At 42.2% G+C, this 16,422-nt stretch overlaps 2 protein-coding genes across 10 annotated transcripts in view; both read right to left on the bottom strand.

The window, feature by feature from the left end:
* The window catches only part of arhgap46a (Rho GTPase activating protein 46a), a 41,313-nt gene extending 29,605 nt beyond the window's left edge, over nucleotides 1–11,708 (bottom strand). For 3 of the 4 annotated variants that reach the window (XM_044024088.1, XM_044024087.1, XM_044024089.1), the window contains exon 1: nucleotides 11,528–11,708. In XM_044024088.1, the coding sequence (XP_043880023.1) occupies nucleotides 11,528–11,541 (14 nt within the window). In that variant the 5' untranslated portion in view covers nucleotides 11,542–11,708. The remainder of the gene's footprint in view (nucleotides 1–11,527) is intronic. The other variant, XM_044024086.1, reaches the window with a different exon arrangement.
* Nucleotides 11,709–13,574: 1,866 nt separating this feature from the next.
* The window catches only part of sulf2a (sulfatase 2a), a 62,943-nt gene continuing 60,095 nt past the window's right edge, over nucleotides 13,575–16,422 (bottom strand). For 5 of the 6 annotated variants that reach the window (XM_044024479.1, XM_044024481.1, XM_044024477.1 and 2 more), the window contains 6 exons: nucleotides 16,193–16,359; nucleotides 15,934–16,076; nucleotides 15,736–15,844; nucleotides 15,618–15,651; nucleotides 15,142–15,195; nucleotides 13,575–14,770 (listed from right to left, as the gene is read on the bottom strand). In XM_044024479.1, the coding sequence (XP_043880414.1) occupies nucleotides 14,740–14,770; nucleotides 15,142–15,195; nucleotides 15,618–15,651; nucleotides 15,736–15,844; nucleotides 15,934–16,076; nucleotides 16,193–16,359 (538 nt within the window). In that variant the 3' untranslated portion in view covers nucleotides 13,575–14,739. The remainder of the gene's footprint in view (nucleotides 14,771–15,141; nucleotides 15,196–15,617; nucleotides 15,652–15,735; nucleotides 15,845–15,933; nucleotides 16,077–16,192; nucleotides 16,360–16,422) is intronic. The other variant, XM_044024482.1, reaches the window with a different exon arrangement.

The raw sequence follows: 16,422 nt of genomic DNA, 5'->3' as shown, positions 1-16,422 counted from the left end.
GGAGCAACGGAGCCAGAAAATATTCAAATTTCACACATCTGGAAAATCATAGAGCTTGTTTTAATGACTATACAAAACACCCAAACTGATCGTTCTAAAAAATGTTTACGATTACTTTAGTAATTGAATTTATCAATTAATGGATTAATCATTGCAGCCTCATTTTCATTCTTTCATGTATGAACAGAATCCATCCTCAGGACACATTTAAGACCATGTCCTCAGCTGACGTCCATTGACCTGCAGCAGTTTCTCAGTGAACTGAAAGTTTGTATACTAATCAGAACCCATATAGCACCTGCTTGCTGTCTTCAGCTGTTACACTCATTTAAGTTTGGCTGTGTTATTCGGGTTCTTGACTTTCATTTTTATTGTCAATTCCATGACTACGTTACTGTACGTTAGCTGCTTTAAGTTGAACAATGGGATCTCTGCTAACAGTATCCATCATCAGATAAACATTTAGTAGGCTATAATAATAGTGACTGCACAAAACAAATACTGTACTCCTTCACTGAAATGAATAGTACTTACATATTTCTGGTCAAGGTACCAAAGTTATTTCAGCAAGAGATCTGATGGTTATTGTGTCACAGAGGTGAAGGAGAAGAAAACGCACAGCTACATCCAGAACTACAGAGGTCCGTTGTTTCTGTGAGGCTGCAGAGTGGAAAAGGACTTCCAGGAGTGCTGTTCAAAGACCTGATGACCCAAGACACTTGTGTCCACCATCTACTGTCACACTGACCCCACACACAGCTGAGCGGGTCAAGGCACAGTTGTCATAAGGAGAGGGTGGTCTCTGAATGAACCAAAAAAAAAAAGAGAACCATAACAGAACTGAACTCAAAGCTCATTGAGCATTTCGTGTGGAAGTTTTGATCCAAATGAGGACGGAAGTAGTTATGTCTACGTCCTTATGATGCAGGCAGAGACGTCCTGTGTTTTGCTAAATAACATGCGCATACACACCGTGGTTTTGTCAAGAACGCGATCGTTGTTGACAAAACTCACAGGGAACGCACAATGTGTCCACACCGGTGATGTGTCACCCAGATTGTCGCCCAGATTAGCAGATGCCGTGGTTACTATTTGTTGGCAGCAGCTTCGGGTTAGTGGAGGAAGAGGAGGCAACGCGTAGTTGTGCAACAATGGCTACAACCATAACACCGCAGCATATCTGTAGGAGGTCACACTGGGGGCGTGGTTAAATCCTCCATTCCACCTTTGCTTTTGAAGGTCGAGATCGTGACACCCCTACTACTGTAATTATAACTGAACACAAGCTCGGACATAATCTGTGACCAATATCTGTAATATGACATGCAGCGTGCCATGTATGTGAGCCTGATGTACATGAATGATCAGCGGCTACAACAAAGGCCGCGTTACATGACGCACGAGTGGGCAGCAGCAGATTTTTGAGCGAGTGTGGAACTTCCCGTAGCTACCGTGTGGCTACGACGCAGAAGTATATTTCACGCGACAAAACAACTACAACTGTATGAGAGAAGTAATATCCCTGAAAAAAACATGACAAATTGCTGTACCTTCTTGGATGACATGGTTGTTTTCTGCAACGCTGTACTGATGTGACGATTAGCGGAGGAGCCGTTTTATGGTGGTATTTGCAATTACACTACCAATCACCTACCAACTGTAGGGGCGCTTGTGAGTGGAAAACCTTTGTTACTTTAAACCTGTCCACTTGTGATCTGATCTCTCTGAGGCAAAGTGTCAAAAAACATGAATGTGAATGTCGGTTTGTGTCGCAGGACGTAGATAATTCTGGCAGAGTAGTGTTTCTAAAAAAACAAAAAAAAGATCCCATAATGTGACCCAACTATTGGAAGATGATCTCCCAGGCTGATTAGATCTTAATGGGTGGGAAGCTGAGCAAATAATGAGGCATTCAGAGCGAGGCCAAATATTCACTTCTACCCCACACATACCACAGCTTCTATCCTTTCACTGTCTCTGACATAAAGACGAGGCCTTCCCAAGCTGAGAAACTCATCTCTCCATGCTGCCCTTCCTTTTTATTCTATTGTATTTGTCATCTCTCATTATGGCAAGTGTTTGTATTTGAATCCAAAATAAACCAGTGCCTTGTGACCACACTGTGGAAGAAGGCTCAGCCACTCTGAGCTCAGCAACAATACAAAGGAAACCAGCACAGACTTCGGTGTGCTGAACGCTGTCCTGTGCAGTGCAGCAGGAAAACAGGGCTTGTGGGTCAACGTCGAAGGCCAAGGCTGATGAGTTTAGCAGCACGGGCTGTAGTCCCTTTGGGTAAATACACCAGAGCAAACCTGCTGGATGCTGATGACACAATCTGATGAACCAGTGTTCTGGTTCTGAAATGACTGGAACATCACTTACAACATGTGACAGGCTGAGAGAGATTAGGAGATTGTCTGAAACAAAGGGACGTGTCTCCGGAAAGATACAAAGGGTTTTGACCTTAAACCCGGCACATTTACAGTCGCCATGTATTTATTTATTTGTTCTCCAATTTACCAAAAGTAGAGAAGCCTAAAATATCTACCACTTGTAATCTGTTGTGAAAGACCCTCAGCATGTTCTTTGCCTTTGACAGTTCGACAGTATCTTAGTGCAGCACTCCAAGTCAGTCTGCCTCATACTGCAAATGCTCATAAATGGTTTGGAATGTGGTCTGCACCAGCTTAGCAATGTTTACCTCCAGAAACCTTTTATTATTGGTTCAAAATTAACTCATCACATACATGGTACAGTGATTGAACAACAGTGCATCAGACGTGGAAACCTCGGACTGAGAATGTCCTCAAATTGTTCATCAAACCTCACCGTTTAGTCAACACGGGAGATTGCTGGGTGATAAAACTTCAATTCAACCCAATAAGCATTCAGTTTGTCAGATGCAATAATGGACTTCCAGAACTTTGGAGGAGGAGTTAAGACCAGCCGTGGTAGGAGGGGCTGGAATTTATGACTGTATTTTCCTGCTGCTACTGCTAAATAAATGTGTATGTTGTCCGATTCCAACAATGGAATTTTGCCTTTACTCTTGTGTGTAATAACAATCTTTGCTCTGCCACCGTACACACAGTCTTTATCTATTTAATCTATCGTGTGGGTAAAGGAGACAGAACAACAACCTATGGTTATTCCACTATGACTAAAAAATAAAGCTTGTCAAATTGTAAAAACCACAGAGATAAAGGGGCCACACACACACACAAACACAAAGACGTGCATCTTATTAGGCACGGTCCCAATGTACCAGAGGTCTACATACTTCTGAAGGAGAAGTTCTTCATATCTATCGTCCACAATTTACAGTTTGCTCCAAAAATAACTAGAGCTGAGAGCAGTTTCCCCAGAGTGAGGGAAACAACAGAATATAGCTCATGGAATCATCCCCATTGTTCGAGGCCAGTGCCAAAATGTAAAAGGCACATTTCCCAGCAACGGTAAACACAGAGGACTGGACAATACATCCACTAGAAATAGGCCAACATGCAGCCATGTGTCATTGTCCTGCATCGAATTTCACACAAACTCAGAACCAACATTGATGTTGATTTTTGTCAAAAAAAGAAGATAACACATACAGGGAAAAAGAAGTAGTATAGAGTTTTGACTACACTACAACAGCCGTGTTTCATCAGATAATCCAGTAACGGCTCAATTGCAGCTTTATGCTTCAGTGCCATCGTGGCATTTCTGATAGGAAACGGGGGTATTTACTGCCGTCACTTGTCAAATTTGTTGGGTTGAGATAAACAGACAACTTTAACTCACTTTCTCCATTGTGTCCTCTCTCATAAGGCAACCTCTAACCTTTTCCAACAACAGTCTATTCTGAGCCATTGCTTGTGACTGTCCTTTGTAAAGCAAGGCGCTCTCAGTTCTCACACAGGGCCTGCCATTCATCGAGGAAACCTTAGCTCTCTGTTCACCAGGCACAGCAACAAGTGCCAAGGTCCACCCTGACCAGTATATTTACAGAGCTGCCAGTTCCTATTTACAGACATAAAACAACCCTTCTCAGATACTGGCCTGAAATAAGTCATCACACATCACAGGAGACGCAGCGATTTAAACACACCTTGGTAAAAAAGCTATTAAAAATGTAGAATGAAAAAAACAGTGACAATTTGCTTTCACAAAGACAAGTAGAGGCCTGGACCTCAATGAAATATGGAGAAATGTCCCACAAAAAGACTTGTTTGATTACATATTATTGAAGGACAAAGTCTATTCTTCGTGGCTGCTAAGCAACCGGCTTATGTAAATATTGTAAAAGGCAGGGCCATGAAGCAACTACAGAGTGCTTGGCAGCATTTCCAGTAGCCGTAAGTAATGAAGAGCGTAGCTGTAAACTGATGTAGTGTTTCTTTGGCCAAAGTCCTATTTACTGAAGTGAAGATGTGTAAGTTCATCAGCAGCCGCAAGACTTTATTTCTTTTTCAAACCTAAAACAGCGTTAAAGGTGGCAATGTTTGTAATGTCATCTTACAAACAGGATTTCAGTCAGGATATATGATGACTGGTTTTATTAAAGGTAGGGTGGGAGATCATTTTTACTGTATTGTTTAAAATCCTCCTCACACACCCCAATTGTGGCCAATTAATGAATGCATCGTCACAAAAATAAAAACAAATGTCAGTCACTTGGATCGTGATGCATCAGTCAAACTACCATCTGTGTGAATCTGTGTGAAACTAACGCTTGGACACTTTGATTCCAAATGTAGCCTGCTCAAGGATCTCCAACCATGTATAATTTACTGGTGGGCATATACTATGTGTGGTATAATGCTGCATTTTATTTGTAGTCAGAACTTGAGTTATACAAACAGTGTCGTCCAATATTTAACTCAGGTTGCTACGCTGTTGGCGTGCACAAAAACGCCATGTATTCTGCGCATGTACCACATTATCAACTGGTTTTGCCAACGATGGCTGGCCAGAGTTTGCGTTTTACAACTTTTCATCTCTTGCTGAAAACATTGCTGCTAGCAGAGAAACAAGGACAAATTAATTTAGCCACACAAGTCTCAACTAATACAATCTAGACCCACTTAAATCCAGAATATGTTAATGTTAAACTAATATAGAAAATCTGATATTTTACATCAACTTTGGTGTGGAAACAGCCGTCGAGTAGAGCGATAAAACACTCTTATTATTAAGATGTTTAAATTTAGGCAGATTCTATAAATTGAGCATTTTGTTTGAAATACACATTGTAAAATTTCAACAATGTAAGATTACTTTGGTGCATCACCTGTATTGGCACTATAGAACTGGTTTCGGGCCCAGGCCACAAAAAGAACTACATTCTATTTTACGGCAATTACTGATTTTTTTTCCAGGGTTGGCTTTTGTTTCAAAATACATTGAAAAATAAAAGAATGAATAAAAGAATCATGTGTAATCAGCTTGACGAGATGTCAGGTCATCTCAGTGTGTGCACTGTGTGCAGTCTTCTCCGGGCCTCCAGCAGGGGCAGTGCACATGTTTGAGGTCACAGAAAGAAACCCTGCACCTGTCACACACATTCTTTGCTGCTTTTGTTTAACACCTCTTGTTCCTGCTGCGTTACCAGGGTCACATGCCAGTCGAACCAGAGACAATCCATATTAGTGTGTTGTACTTCACGTGACAGTAAACACACCAGCATAGTGCCTGCTGAGTGTGTATTATGGTGACAGACTTCTGAGAGGGGACTTGGCATTCATCCCCTCAGTAGCCCTCATAAAGTTAATGCCAGGGTTTAGAATAGTGCGCACTTATTTTGTCGTTTGACTCGAACAGTGATGTACTGTGTAAACGAGACACACAGGACAGAACAGTATGTCTTTGGTCTCTAAATATCTGTGAAGAGGGTGGAAAAAAAAAAGACATTTGCTATGTTTTACTCGCAGCTTTTAGTGATTCATAATCATAAGCAACACAACAACAGTCTCAAAGATGACCTGAGACAGTTCCTTTTTACTGCACCTTCCCTTGTCCTCTTCTGCTTCCTCTTCCTCCCCGACCACTCAGCAGCAGTTGTCAGTGTCCATTCAACACTGCCAAGTGCTGACATTGGCAAACTAGTGCATGGGTTGTCTTTCACAGCAAGACACGTAAGACACGATGGGGCCACACTCCTGGAGCCGGCCCGGGCACGACGGCAGCAGGTTGTCACGGAGGGGTGGAGACGTAAAGGCACTTGACCTATGACCTAACAGCAAGGCACATACATTTGTGGCCTAAACGAGAGTAGAGGTGTGAATCTTTCAAAATGCAATGTAATGTAATTTAATTCCAATTCTTGGGTCATGATTCAAGTAAAGATCAATTTTCAATTCAAAACGATTTCTCATTCGTACAAAAAAAATGTTTTGGTTCAAAATGGATTCTGTAAATAAAGCTGATTTGTGAAAAATGCGTGAAATGTGTTGACTTCCAGAGGCTTTTAAACACAGTTTGGTAATAACAACAGTCTGTTCCATGATGTGCGCATATGTAAAACTAAAGAAACTATCTCTAAGTTATCAGGTTATACCCAGGTTACTTAAATAAATGTAAATGTTTCCTCTTCTTCTTGTGTTTACATTTCCTTTTTCCAATATAAAAGCGACCTAATTTTGCAAGTGCTTTACACTTTGACTCTTTACTTTCTTTTACCTAATCATGACCCAAGGAATCAGAATCAAATCGTATCAAGAGATTCTGAACGATACACCATTATCAGCCAGTGTGGGAGGATGAGTAAATATACCTCATGTCTACGATCAACAGAGAGTAGCATGATTGGCAGTTCTGTGTCACCCAAGTGACAGCACATGCCTAAATCAGAACCGGTTGGGCTGGTTTGTTATGCTAGACCGATTGCAGTGTGTACCAGTACTGGACAGGGGGTCTATTTTGAATTTATGATGTGGCAAAAAAATGCACTTTGAGACTTTGGCATTTCAAAACTTTCTGCAAAGTCCTAACTTTGACTGTCTCCAGCAAAAAAATAATACAAAGGACTGTGACTCTTTTGTTTTTTGACAGAATGAACACACAGATCTGTTTGAGAAGTCAGAAAAAGATTCCTCTGTGCTGCCGTTGCCAACAGCATCTTGTCATACATAAGTGTGCAGGCTCTGTGGAGATAGGGGAAAAAAATGGTTACCTAGATGACAAGAATGCTGTGTGATGACTCATGGTTAAATGCATTACAAAGGCTGTGAAAGGCACCCCATTCTGCAGCCTGTCATAGTCCAGAACAAAGCAGACTATTGATCAACAGGCAGACTTCACTCAACGAGAACTCTCTATGTTGCATGGCCCACCAATCACACACAGGCCCGGGAGGAGTATTTGGACATGTATACGAGGTCTGCTCTGACCTCCTTCAACAGCTGCCCTAATCCAGAACTAGAGACGGTTTCTCCTCTCCACAGGCACTGGATTAGACCGGATCTCGCAAGGTCCCTCACTCAGCCACCTTCAGTAAGGCTAGTGTTTCCCATGCTTGCTTTCCAACTAGAGATTTTACATAGCCCAAGAGAATTCCCTGTAGCTGCTAAAAGGTTCAGCCCCACTGTAACAAACTGATTCTCCATGAGATGACAGATCGTAGTGAACTACCTTTAGAAACCCTGGCTGTATCTCGTCTACAAACTAACAGCAGATAAAGAGAAATGTTGTCCAGGCCATACTACTGTCTCACAGGAATACTGCAGCCTTCTGCAGAGGAGCTGGGAACTTCCGTCTTACAGACACCACTCAGACACAGGGTCAATGAATTCCCTTTTAAAAAGGAGTAAGCCTAACTGAACAGAAGTTCCCATCCTTCAAAAACAACACACCCCTTTCCCTGTGTGGAGAGTTGTCAGGTCAGAAGAGACTGGCCAAAGGGTGCACAGGAAAGACATGTCCAGATTGGTCTCTGGAGGATGTGGGGGGGGGAGAGACAGCAGACTCTGCAGGATTAGAAATGCAGAGCAGCCTGGTGAACCTGTTAATGCTGGGCCTGTAAACAGCCCCAAAGGCACAAGTGGTATGGATTGCTATCTAAAGGTCATCGCCAAGGATCGGTGTGTCGTGATTCATTGACATTTTCCACATAACAACAGGCTTAACCCTGTTCTAGAAGAAAATATAAGAGGTCACAACTTTTTCTTTCACAGCACGTTCTGCGAGGAACCCATTTCGTGTGCGATGAGCGGCGCCCTACAATTATACACTTTTGTTCAGCACTATCTGACTCATTCAGCCTTAAAGCTTATCTTTCCAACAAGTCATTATCCCCTATAATGCTGGAGAGTGATGATCAGCAACTCTTGGCGACAGCTTCAACTTAGTGTGGTTAAACATTTAATCCCACAGAGGGAAGCTTTACTATGTCAGTGGCTGTTACAGGTGTTGATAAAACATGTTCAGGCTAATCATCTTAACCTCACTACAGTGTCATTTTTCTGATTAAAGAAAAATGTGTGGAGCATTCAGCGCATTGAACGACAGGGATGTGACCAGGATTACAGCACAGTACACAGATAAGACAAGGACTTATCATACATATCGACAATAACAATAAGATTATTTTATTATAGATTCATCTGTTTGACCATACAATGTCAGAATATGGTATAAAAAAAGTTAGGTGTTGTTTTTTAAAACTCAAATTCAGATTCCGAAAAGGAACCTAACGACATTCACATCCTGAAAAGTTAACTTACCATAGTGGTAATTCATTTAGTAACCAAATAACTGTTTCATTGTTGAAGCCATAATCCCAATATAAATCAGACACACTGAAGCACCAGCTTCACAGTAACTTCCTCTTCATGGGGCAACAATGGTGTATATTGTTAAATCCATTGTGGGACTGACTTTGTCTAACGACCCAATTCCTATTCACCCAAGTTAAAAGGGTGCGTGGTGTGTTCTCTTGAGAAAAGCGGTTGAGACAACATCACATTATAGACAACATTACAGAGTGTCAAGCGCAAATAAAAGAATAATAGACGTTTAAGGAGGCCGAAACACCAAATAGACCACAGCCACTCCTCCTGTCTGAGATGTAGTAAATACTAGACAGGGGAGGATTGTAGTAATAACCAGACAAGACCTACTGGAAAGACATATATATAAATAAACAAATAAATGTTTGCTGAACCCAAAAAAGCAACACCATGTATTGTAAATATTAATATCATCAGATGAGCACCAGCTGGGCAGGGAGATGGTGAGAGTGCCACACCCAGGAAGGAACGCAGGTTGGTCCAGTGTGCCAAACCAACAGCTGCAGGTGATATAAATGGCATCTGATCAGCAGAACATATTGCAACAGGATAGGCAAACTGCCTTGGGCCTCTTAGCCAATTACATTATGCTGTGTTCCATTGACTTCGGAACTTGAGTTCACCGTGGTAGCTCAGTGGCAGGCAAGACACTTAAGATTGGAACAGCGCTATATAAATACAGACCATCCCAGTTCCAGGGATCGGAACCCTGAACGCATCTCGGGCGAGTCATGGTTAGCTTCTGTCATCAATGCCAGTCAATAACAACACACAGTTACTGTAGCAACGCGTCTGTGGATAAAAGGTAAACAGTACTTTGCGTACGACTGATTTAGTGTGAGGTCAGCGATGTAACAACATGGTGAAACCCCTTATACACAGAGCTGGTTCTGTTTACAGACAAATACTTCTCTAAATCTCCAAACTGTCAGAGAAGTCATCCATCTTGAAGCAAGTTGTAAGGTCTCAGCTCTCTCTTTGGTGTTGACTGTACTCAGGTATTTATTTTCTCTCTTTCTTTGTTGTTCTAACAACTTTTTATCCACATGGAAACTGCATTTTGGGAGCACTGAAATGCTATTTTTTGGAAACAACAAAAATCTCTTTTTGTGTATAAAACCAATATGCTATTTTGGGGAAATGATGATGTCATAATCCCACCACTCTCTTGTGCTTACATTCGCTGTCGCTATCGTCGTCGCCGCCATCATGTTCTCGTGTTTGGAGGTTGTTTTGGACTGTTCTCTTAACCCTCTTATGACCGTCATGATAATCAGGCCGCCTGGATTTATATATCGATTGTACGGCTGTGGTATTGTCAAAACATGTTCAATGAGTGAGTGCTTCTGCCCCCTTCTGCCCCTTTTTCCAAGACAACTTTGACTTTTGATATCTGGCAGTTATTCGATCCATCACTCACGCTGGTGACTCTTGTCTGTGATGGGGCGGTCGCTCTGAGGGAGGTCCTACCCGTAACGACAAGTATACGGGCGCAAAGCTCTAATTCTCTTCTTTCTGGTATACAGCCATCCGTCTTCTACCACTTTACCCTCCACACAAGGGATGCGTGGTGTGCTGTGCCAATCTAAACTGACATGGGGCTAAAGGCGAGGCCACACCCTGGACAGATCGCCAGGCTGTAGCCTGTTGTTTTTAAATTTTCTAGCTATTACAAACAGTCTAGGAGTTACGGTAATGAGTGCTCATGTCAGATCCTGTTGGCGGCGACGGTAACAGAAGGGTTAATGAGCGTACTCACAGAAAGCAGTTTAAAAAAGGTGTGCACACACCTCATCAACATCTTCTTCTCCAGTTTTGGTGCATTTCTGTAGCGGCACTACAGCACCATATACAGGCCAGGCATAGGTACTACAGCGTTTAAAGTTGTTTTTGGGGGGGATTTTGTATGGATAAGGACATTTCATGAAACGATGTAGATGTGTTTACGCAAAAAAGGAAAATATTGTATCGGGAAAGTCCTGTTTTCATGTGGATAAGGTCTCAGGAGTTCCCCTGCAACCTTTAACCAACTAGGTCCTGACTATACACAGAGAGAGTCTTTATCTGAAATACATTATGTGTAGGAAAACAACTGAGAGGAGCCGGGGAGGCTTGTCCTGTACAGAAATCCGCAAAAGTTCAGTGTGAAGCTCTTTGAGAGATCATCAAGACTCAAGACGAGCTCTATGAATGCAGACTTTTACCACGACCTCATGTGCTCTTAAGTAGACTGTGTGGGTTCAAGCAAAACCATCTGTGTCAGGCAACAGATTGAAGCCCAACAAAGTTGTACTGCACGGATCTGGCAGCTCCAGTCACCTTCCACCCGGAAAACTGGGAGAAACAAATGGGCAGCGAACATTTGTCTTCCGTTTGGTTTATTGCTTTTTAAACCACAGCAAAGACCGAACCCACGCGGGGAGGAAAAATCAAAGGAAGGGGCTGGTGGTGAGAAAAGGGAGATTTCACTCCACTACTACTACTACTACTACAACAACAGTAGACGAAGACGAAGGCGTTCAAACGTCTCTCACATTTAAACTTAGTTGGAGTTCTCGCGTCGTTTCAAACTTCATCTCTTTTTACACGTTTTTCTCTCTCTTCACACACACACACACACACTGGAGCAAACAGACCAACTTTTATCAACTCTGGTGTATCCAACAGTATTCACTCACTCACTCACTCACTCATTCACTCAGCTGCAGCGACGCGTTTTAACTTCATACAAACAAAGTAATAGTAAGTTATCTTACCTTGTCCCGGCCATTGTATTCACATTGTAAACAAGGCGAACACCGAGGGAGAAACGTTTAGTTCGCCACTCTCACGGCTCACACCTCGGGCAAATTATGCGCGGCGATATAGAGAGAAGCCCGGGACACTGTCTGTCTGTCTGACTGTCTGTCTGTGTGTCTCCTGTCCGGCGGTGGAGCCTCCGAGTCTCCGCCTCTGCGCGTGAGTCATTAGTCACTCAATGTGTGTGTGTGTGTGTGTGTGTGTTGGGGGTAGAGGGGTGTCACCCAGTCTGCACCCCCACCGACTGCCCCCGCCCCTCCACACCCCAACCATTGCAGGAACTCAGTTCACTGAGGTCTCAAACTCGTGGGGCGCGGGCCACACGCGCTATTATTTTGAAAGGATGCCAAATTTTGTCACAAATATCATTATATATATATATATATATATATATATATATATATATATATATATATATATATATATATATATATATATATATATATATAGTGAATATAGTGATATCATTTTAATTTCAAGCACCCCTTTACTAGTGTTGTAATGTAATGAAGTAAAAGTACAGATATCTGTACTTGACTTTGCTAGTTATATTTCTGACAACTTTTACTTTTACTCCACTACATTTCCAAAATAAGATGTGTATTTTCACTCTGATACATTTCCCTTAACCATCTCCGTTACTCGTTACTACAAAATAAAAGTTGAGTGGGTGAAGTAATGCCTGTTTGTTGTCACTAGTTGTTTTTGGCAACACCAGCTGTTAGCCGCTCAGCTGTTTTCTCGGATTTCGGCTCCAAGTGGACTTAAAACACACCAGCGGCTCGTTGTTTACGGTCTCTGGGTTTCTGGTCTCCTGTCCTGTCTCCGGGCGAGCTCTTTAAGACTTTTACACACATGTAATATTCTAGAAGATGACTTTAACTTCTACCAAAGTCATTTTCTGGTATGATACTTGTACTTTTACTCAAGTATCGCTTTCAAGTATTTTATACAACTGCCCTTTACTGAACAGTTGTTGTTTTCCCACTCATTTGGACTTTTGTCACCTGACTGACCCCCACACACACACACATGAAGCACATGTGGCCCCCAGGTCATATGACTTTGAGACCCCCTGTAAAAGTTACATTTGTAAATAAAAAAAAAAAGATGATAAGTTTCTTCAGATATGGATGATAGTTATGCACAGAACAATATGGAAATTTCACATAATAATTGTGAGGCATGATATTGTTATGATAAAAAAAAGTTTATAACTCACAAAACCACAGACAAAACAATCGCTTTACTTATCATTTTGGTTAGAGATTTGTTTTCATCACAAACTGATTTCTTTAAGGATAGTTTGAGGTTATAATATGTAACAATTCCCAAGACTTTTCTCCATATACTCAATAAAAAAACACTTCAATTTCAATTTAAAAAAATAGAAATAAAATGTCTGTAAAACACACTGAAACCTTACATATAAATAGGAACTTAGAGCTTTTTTTTACATGTCAGATAGGATACATATTTTGGATTGAGCATCTTAAAGTGAAAATATATATGTGTGTATATATATATATATATATATATATATATATATGCAGAATTTAAGGTACAATTAAGAGATTCATTATAAGGTAACATTAAAATGTCAAATTAAAAGGGGATTATTTTATGTCCAGTTACCAGGGCTCGTCATAGCTTTCTCGGCCTGTTGCAAAATGTAGATTATAACTATATTATTTAACGTGCCTCACGTTTACATGATGAATGATACATGAAAAGGTGTAAATAAATGCTTCATGTTACACAACTGAGAGCCCACACAGCACAGAGCAGAACATGGTGCATTCATAATTGTATATTTAAATACAACATTTCAGCAGAACACATAAAAGGTTTCAGTGTATTATTTCACTGTTGTCTCCTTTGACTCAGATCTCTCTCTCCACTGAGTCTGTAACATGTAACATGTACGAAGAACAACAGAGACACCTGCTGGACACAAACACACATGTAACATGCAACATAAAAAAAACCCCACGTCAGATCATATTTAGGTTCAAACAACACTTTATTCACAACGACAGTCAGCACTCAGATCTATGGAAATATCTGCTAAAAAAAGAATCAAAGAAGCTAACAAAGGCAGCTAGCTAAAATTCACATCAATAAGTATTACACTGTTGTTGTTCCTCTGGCACAGAGTAAACTACAGATCCATTACATTTACATAGCGCACCTCGTCACAGTGAACCCTTATAAGTGCTTCTCTGATGTAAATACGGGAAGAAAAGAAAACATACAAATTGAGGACAATGACATTTTTCAGGCTACATTTGTCCTACACGTCCATTGTGTCAGCTCATATCATACAACAAGGTCTGCCTTCTCAGTATTATAAAAAATATTGTAAACATTTATATTAATTGCACAACATACATTCAAATACATACTGTACTGTACAGCAGGAGTTTATTTCTGTATTGTTATCCTGTAGCACCATGTATAGCAAGCTGGACACACTTTGGATACTTCTACAGTGTGGTACTGACGATGCAAAGTAAAAAACAAAATAAAAAGAGTCAAATGGCATTCGCTAGTGACGCATCATTCTGTCAATATGGACAAAGATTGTGGTGGTGTGAGACAGTGGTTAGTTTAGGGAAGCAGTCGCCTCTCAAATCTTTTGAGGCTTTGAGGAAGGTGATGCTTCATAAAGGACATTCATCGGCATTAAAGATCAGCTATAATACAAAACATCATGGCAGAGTCCACACCGCCTCCATGTGCAGAGACAGAAAATGTCTCTATGTGCCACAGGGACATCCTGTTACTGTCCACCTCAACAGCATCACATGACTTGAAAGAAAGCCCGTATATATTATCTACAAGCGGAGTGAATGGCTTGTGCTCAGCAAAGAGCCCCGTGTGATCCACAGCATCATGTTGATGTTCACAGTCCTTCCAGCTGTGGCTTAACCGAGGAAGCAAATGAAAATGACGTGTGCACAGGCAGAGGCGGCGTCTTTCAGCGTCTACGTTGACTGGGTGATATAGCGATCAAAAAAATACTTAAACCCAGATTCTAAAAGAGCAGGATCTCAGGTTATGGTCCATCGAAGTAGTTAGTCAAGGTCCTTGGGTTTTGCTGTGCTCCTCCTTCGCCCCTCCTTCCCTGGGGGAGAGGCTGATGTGCTTGGTTGTCGGATGCAGGTGGTTAACCAACCCACCCTTCCCAAATCTGACCTCTGTGCAGGGGGGAAACAAACACCGTGAGCTACATGTGCCACTTAGAGCGTTCACTGGGAACCATTGCTCCAGTTGTGGAGCCACCTACCAACATTGTGCAGAAAAGAAAGACAACACAACGTAACAAGACAATGACACGTCTGCATTGCGTTACTGAATTTGACTTGGGTGGATGGATGAAAAGAAGAAGTCGGTGCGGCGTTGCAATGCAGGTAAATGGGTTCATGTGATTGGAGCAGTGCAAGAACTACAGGAAACGGAGAGGGGAGCATGCTGCATGGGTCAGCTGACCAAGCTACAGAAAACTGGACAGAGGCAGGAGCGGAGCTTGGCTGACTACAGAGGAACAGATGGGTTATGACAAACTCACAGCGATTTGGAGGAAGGCTTCTTCACTTTTGGCCTCTTTCGACGATGAACTGGCCTGAGGCATGCACAGTATGTCAAAAACACGCACAGGGCAAATGCATGTAGAAAAAGACACAGGTATATATAAACACACACACACACACACACAGCAGAGACAAGCAATTTAGGCTTCATTACAAAAAAAGGAGGAGCAGAAGCTGAAATGCACGCTTGTATTTTGGCCTCTTTGGCTTCTGCCTGTGCATGCTGAAAAGCCTTTGATCACAACTGCAGTTTGAAGACTTTCAGTCTCAGCACAAACACATTTTTAATTCCTTCACTCCCCTCCCCTCCCCCCCCCCGGGTGACTCCCTGAGCGAAGTTACAAATAAGACACAGAAGGGAGGGTGTAACCTTGTTTATATTGTAATACAAACTCCATCTGCGGTGCTTGTAAAGGTAATCGGCTGTGCTGTAAGAGGAGAAAAATAAATGTACCTGTATTCACTGAAGTAGTTTCGCTCCTTTCCTCCTAAAAGGAAGCACAGCTTACATTAATCAGTCTGAGTCAGACATTCATGCAAACATCGTCGTCACCCGTGCGTTCTTTCCTCACCCTTCTCCTGGTTGCACTGCTTATGTCCCTTGCAGCTTCGTAACTCCATGAGCTGCTGATGCATTGCATTCAGAGCGTTGCGGTCGAGGGAGCTGACGGCATTTATCAGCTACAGGAATCATGAGGACACAATGTCAGCGAGCGCTTTGGGAAACTTGTGTTGTTGACATTAACGGTGTGTCTGTAGAAGAGACTCACCTGATACGGGTCAGTGTTGAGGTCAAAATACTCCAGGAAACCTGTGGCGAACTCGCAAAACAGGAAGTTGTGTGTGTCATTGATGGTCCTCAGGCACCAGTACGTGTTGTTGTTAGCGCTGGTGCAGGCACAGAACGGACCCACTGAGGGAGAGAGGATGAGGAAGGGAGGGGTGAGAGCGGACAAACAATGGCTGATACAAGTTTTTCCGAAAATATCCTTTTCCATCATATCTGCTCTGTGCGTGTCGTGTCCTCACTTGTCCAGAAGGGGGCAGTCTGCCAGTGGTGGTTGTCGTGCGTGAAGCAGGTGAGGCCGGGCATGCTGCAGGTGTCATTGTTCTGGAGTCTTTTGAGGAATTTACGGAGTTTCTTCCTGCGTTTCTGCTCCTTCTGCAGCCACTGGGCCTTCTGCTTGGACGGCATTCTGACGAGAACACACATGTTTATGAGAACGACACCGCGACACAAAACCACAATCCCACAGTGT

Source organism: Solea senegalensis, linkage group LG4, assembly GCF_019176455.1.
Source record: "Solea senegalensis isolate Sse05_10M linkage group LG4, IFAPA_SoseM_1, whole genome shotgun sequence".
Classification (NCBI taxonomy): domain Eukaryota; kingdom Metazoa; phylum Chordata; class Actinopteri; order Pleuronectiformes; family Soleidae; genus Solea; species Solea senegalensis.
This window is presented reverse-complemented; position numbering and strand designations above follow the sequence as displayed.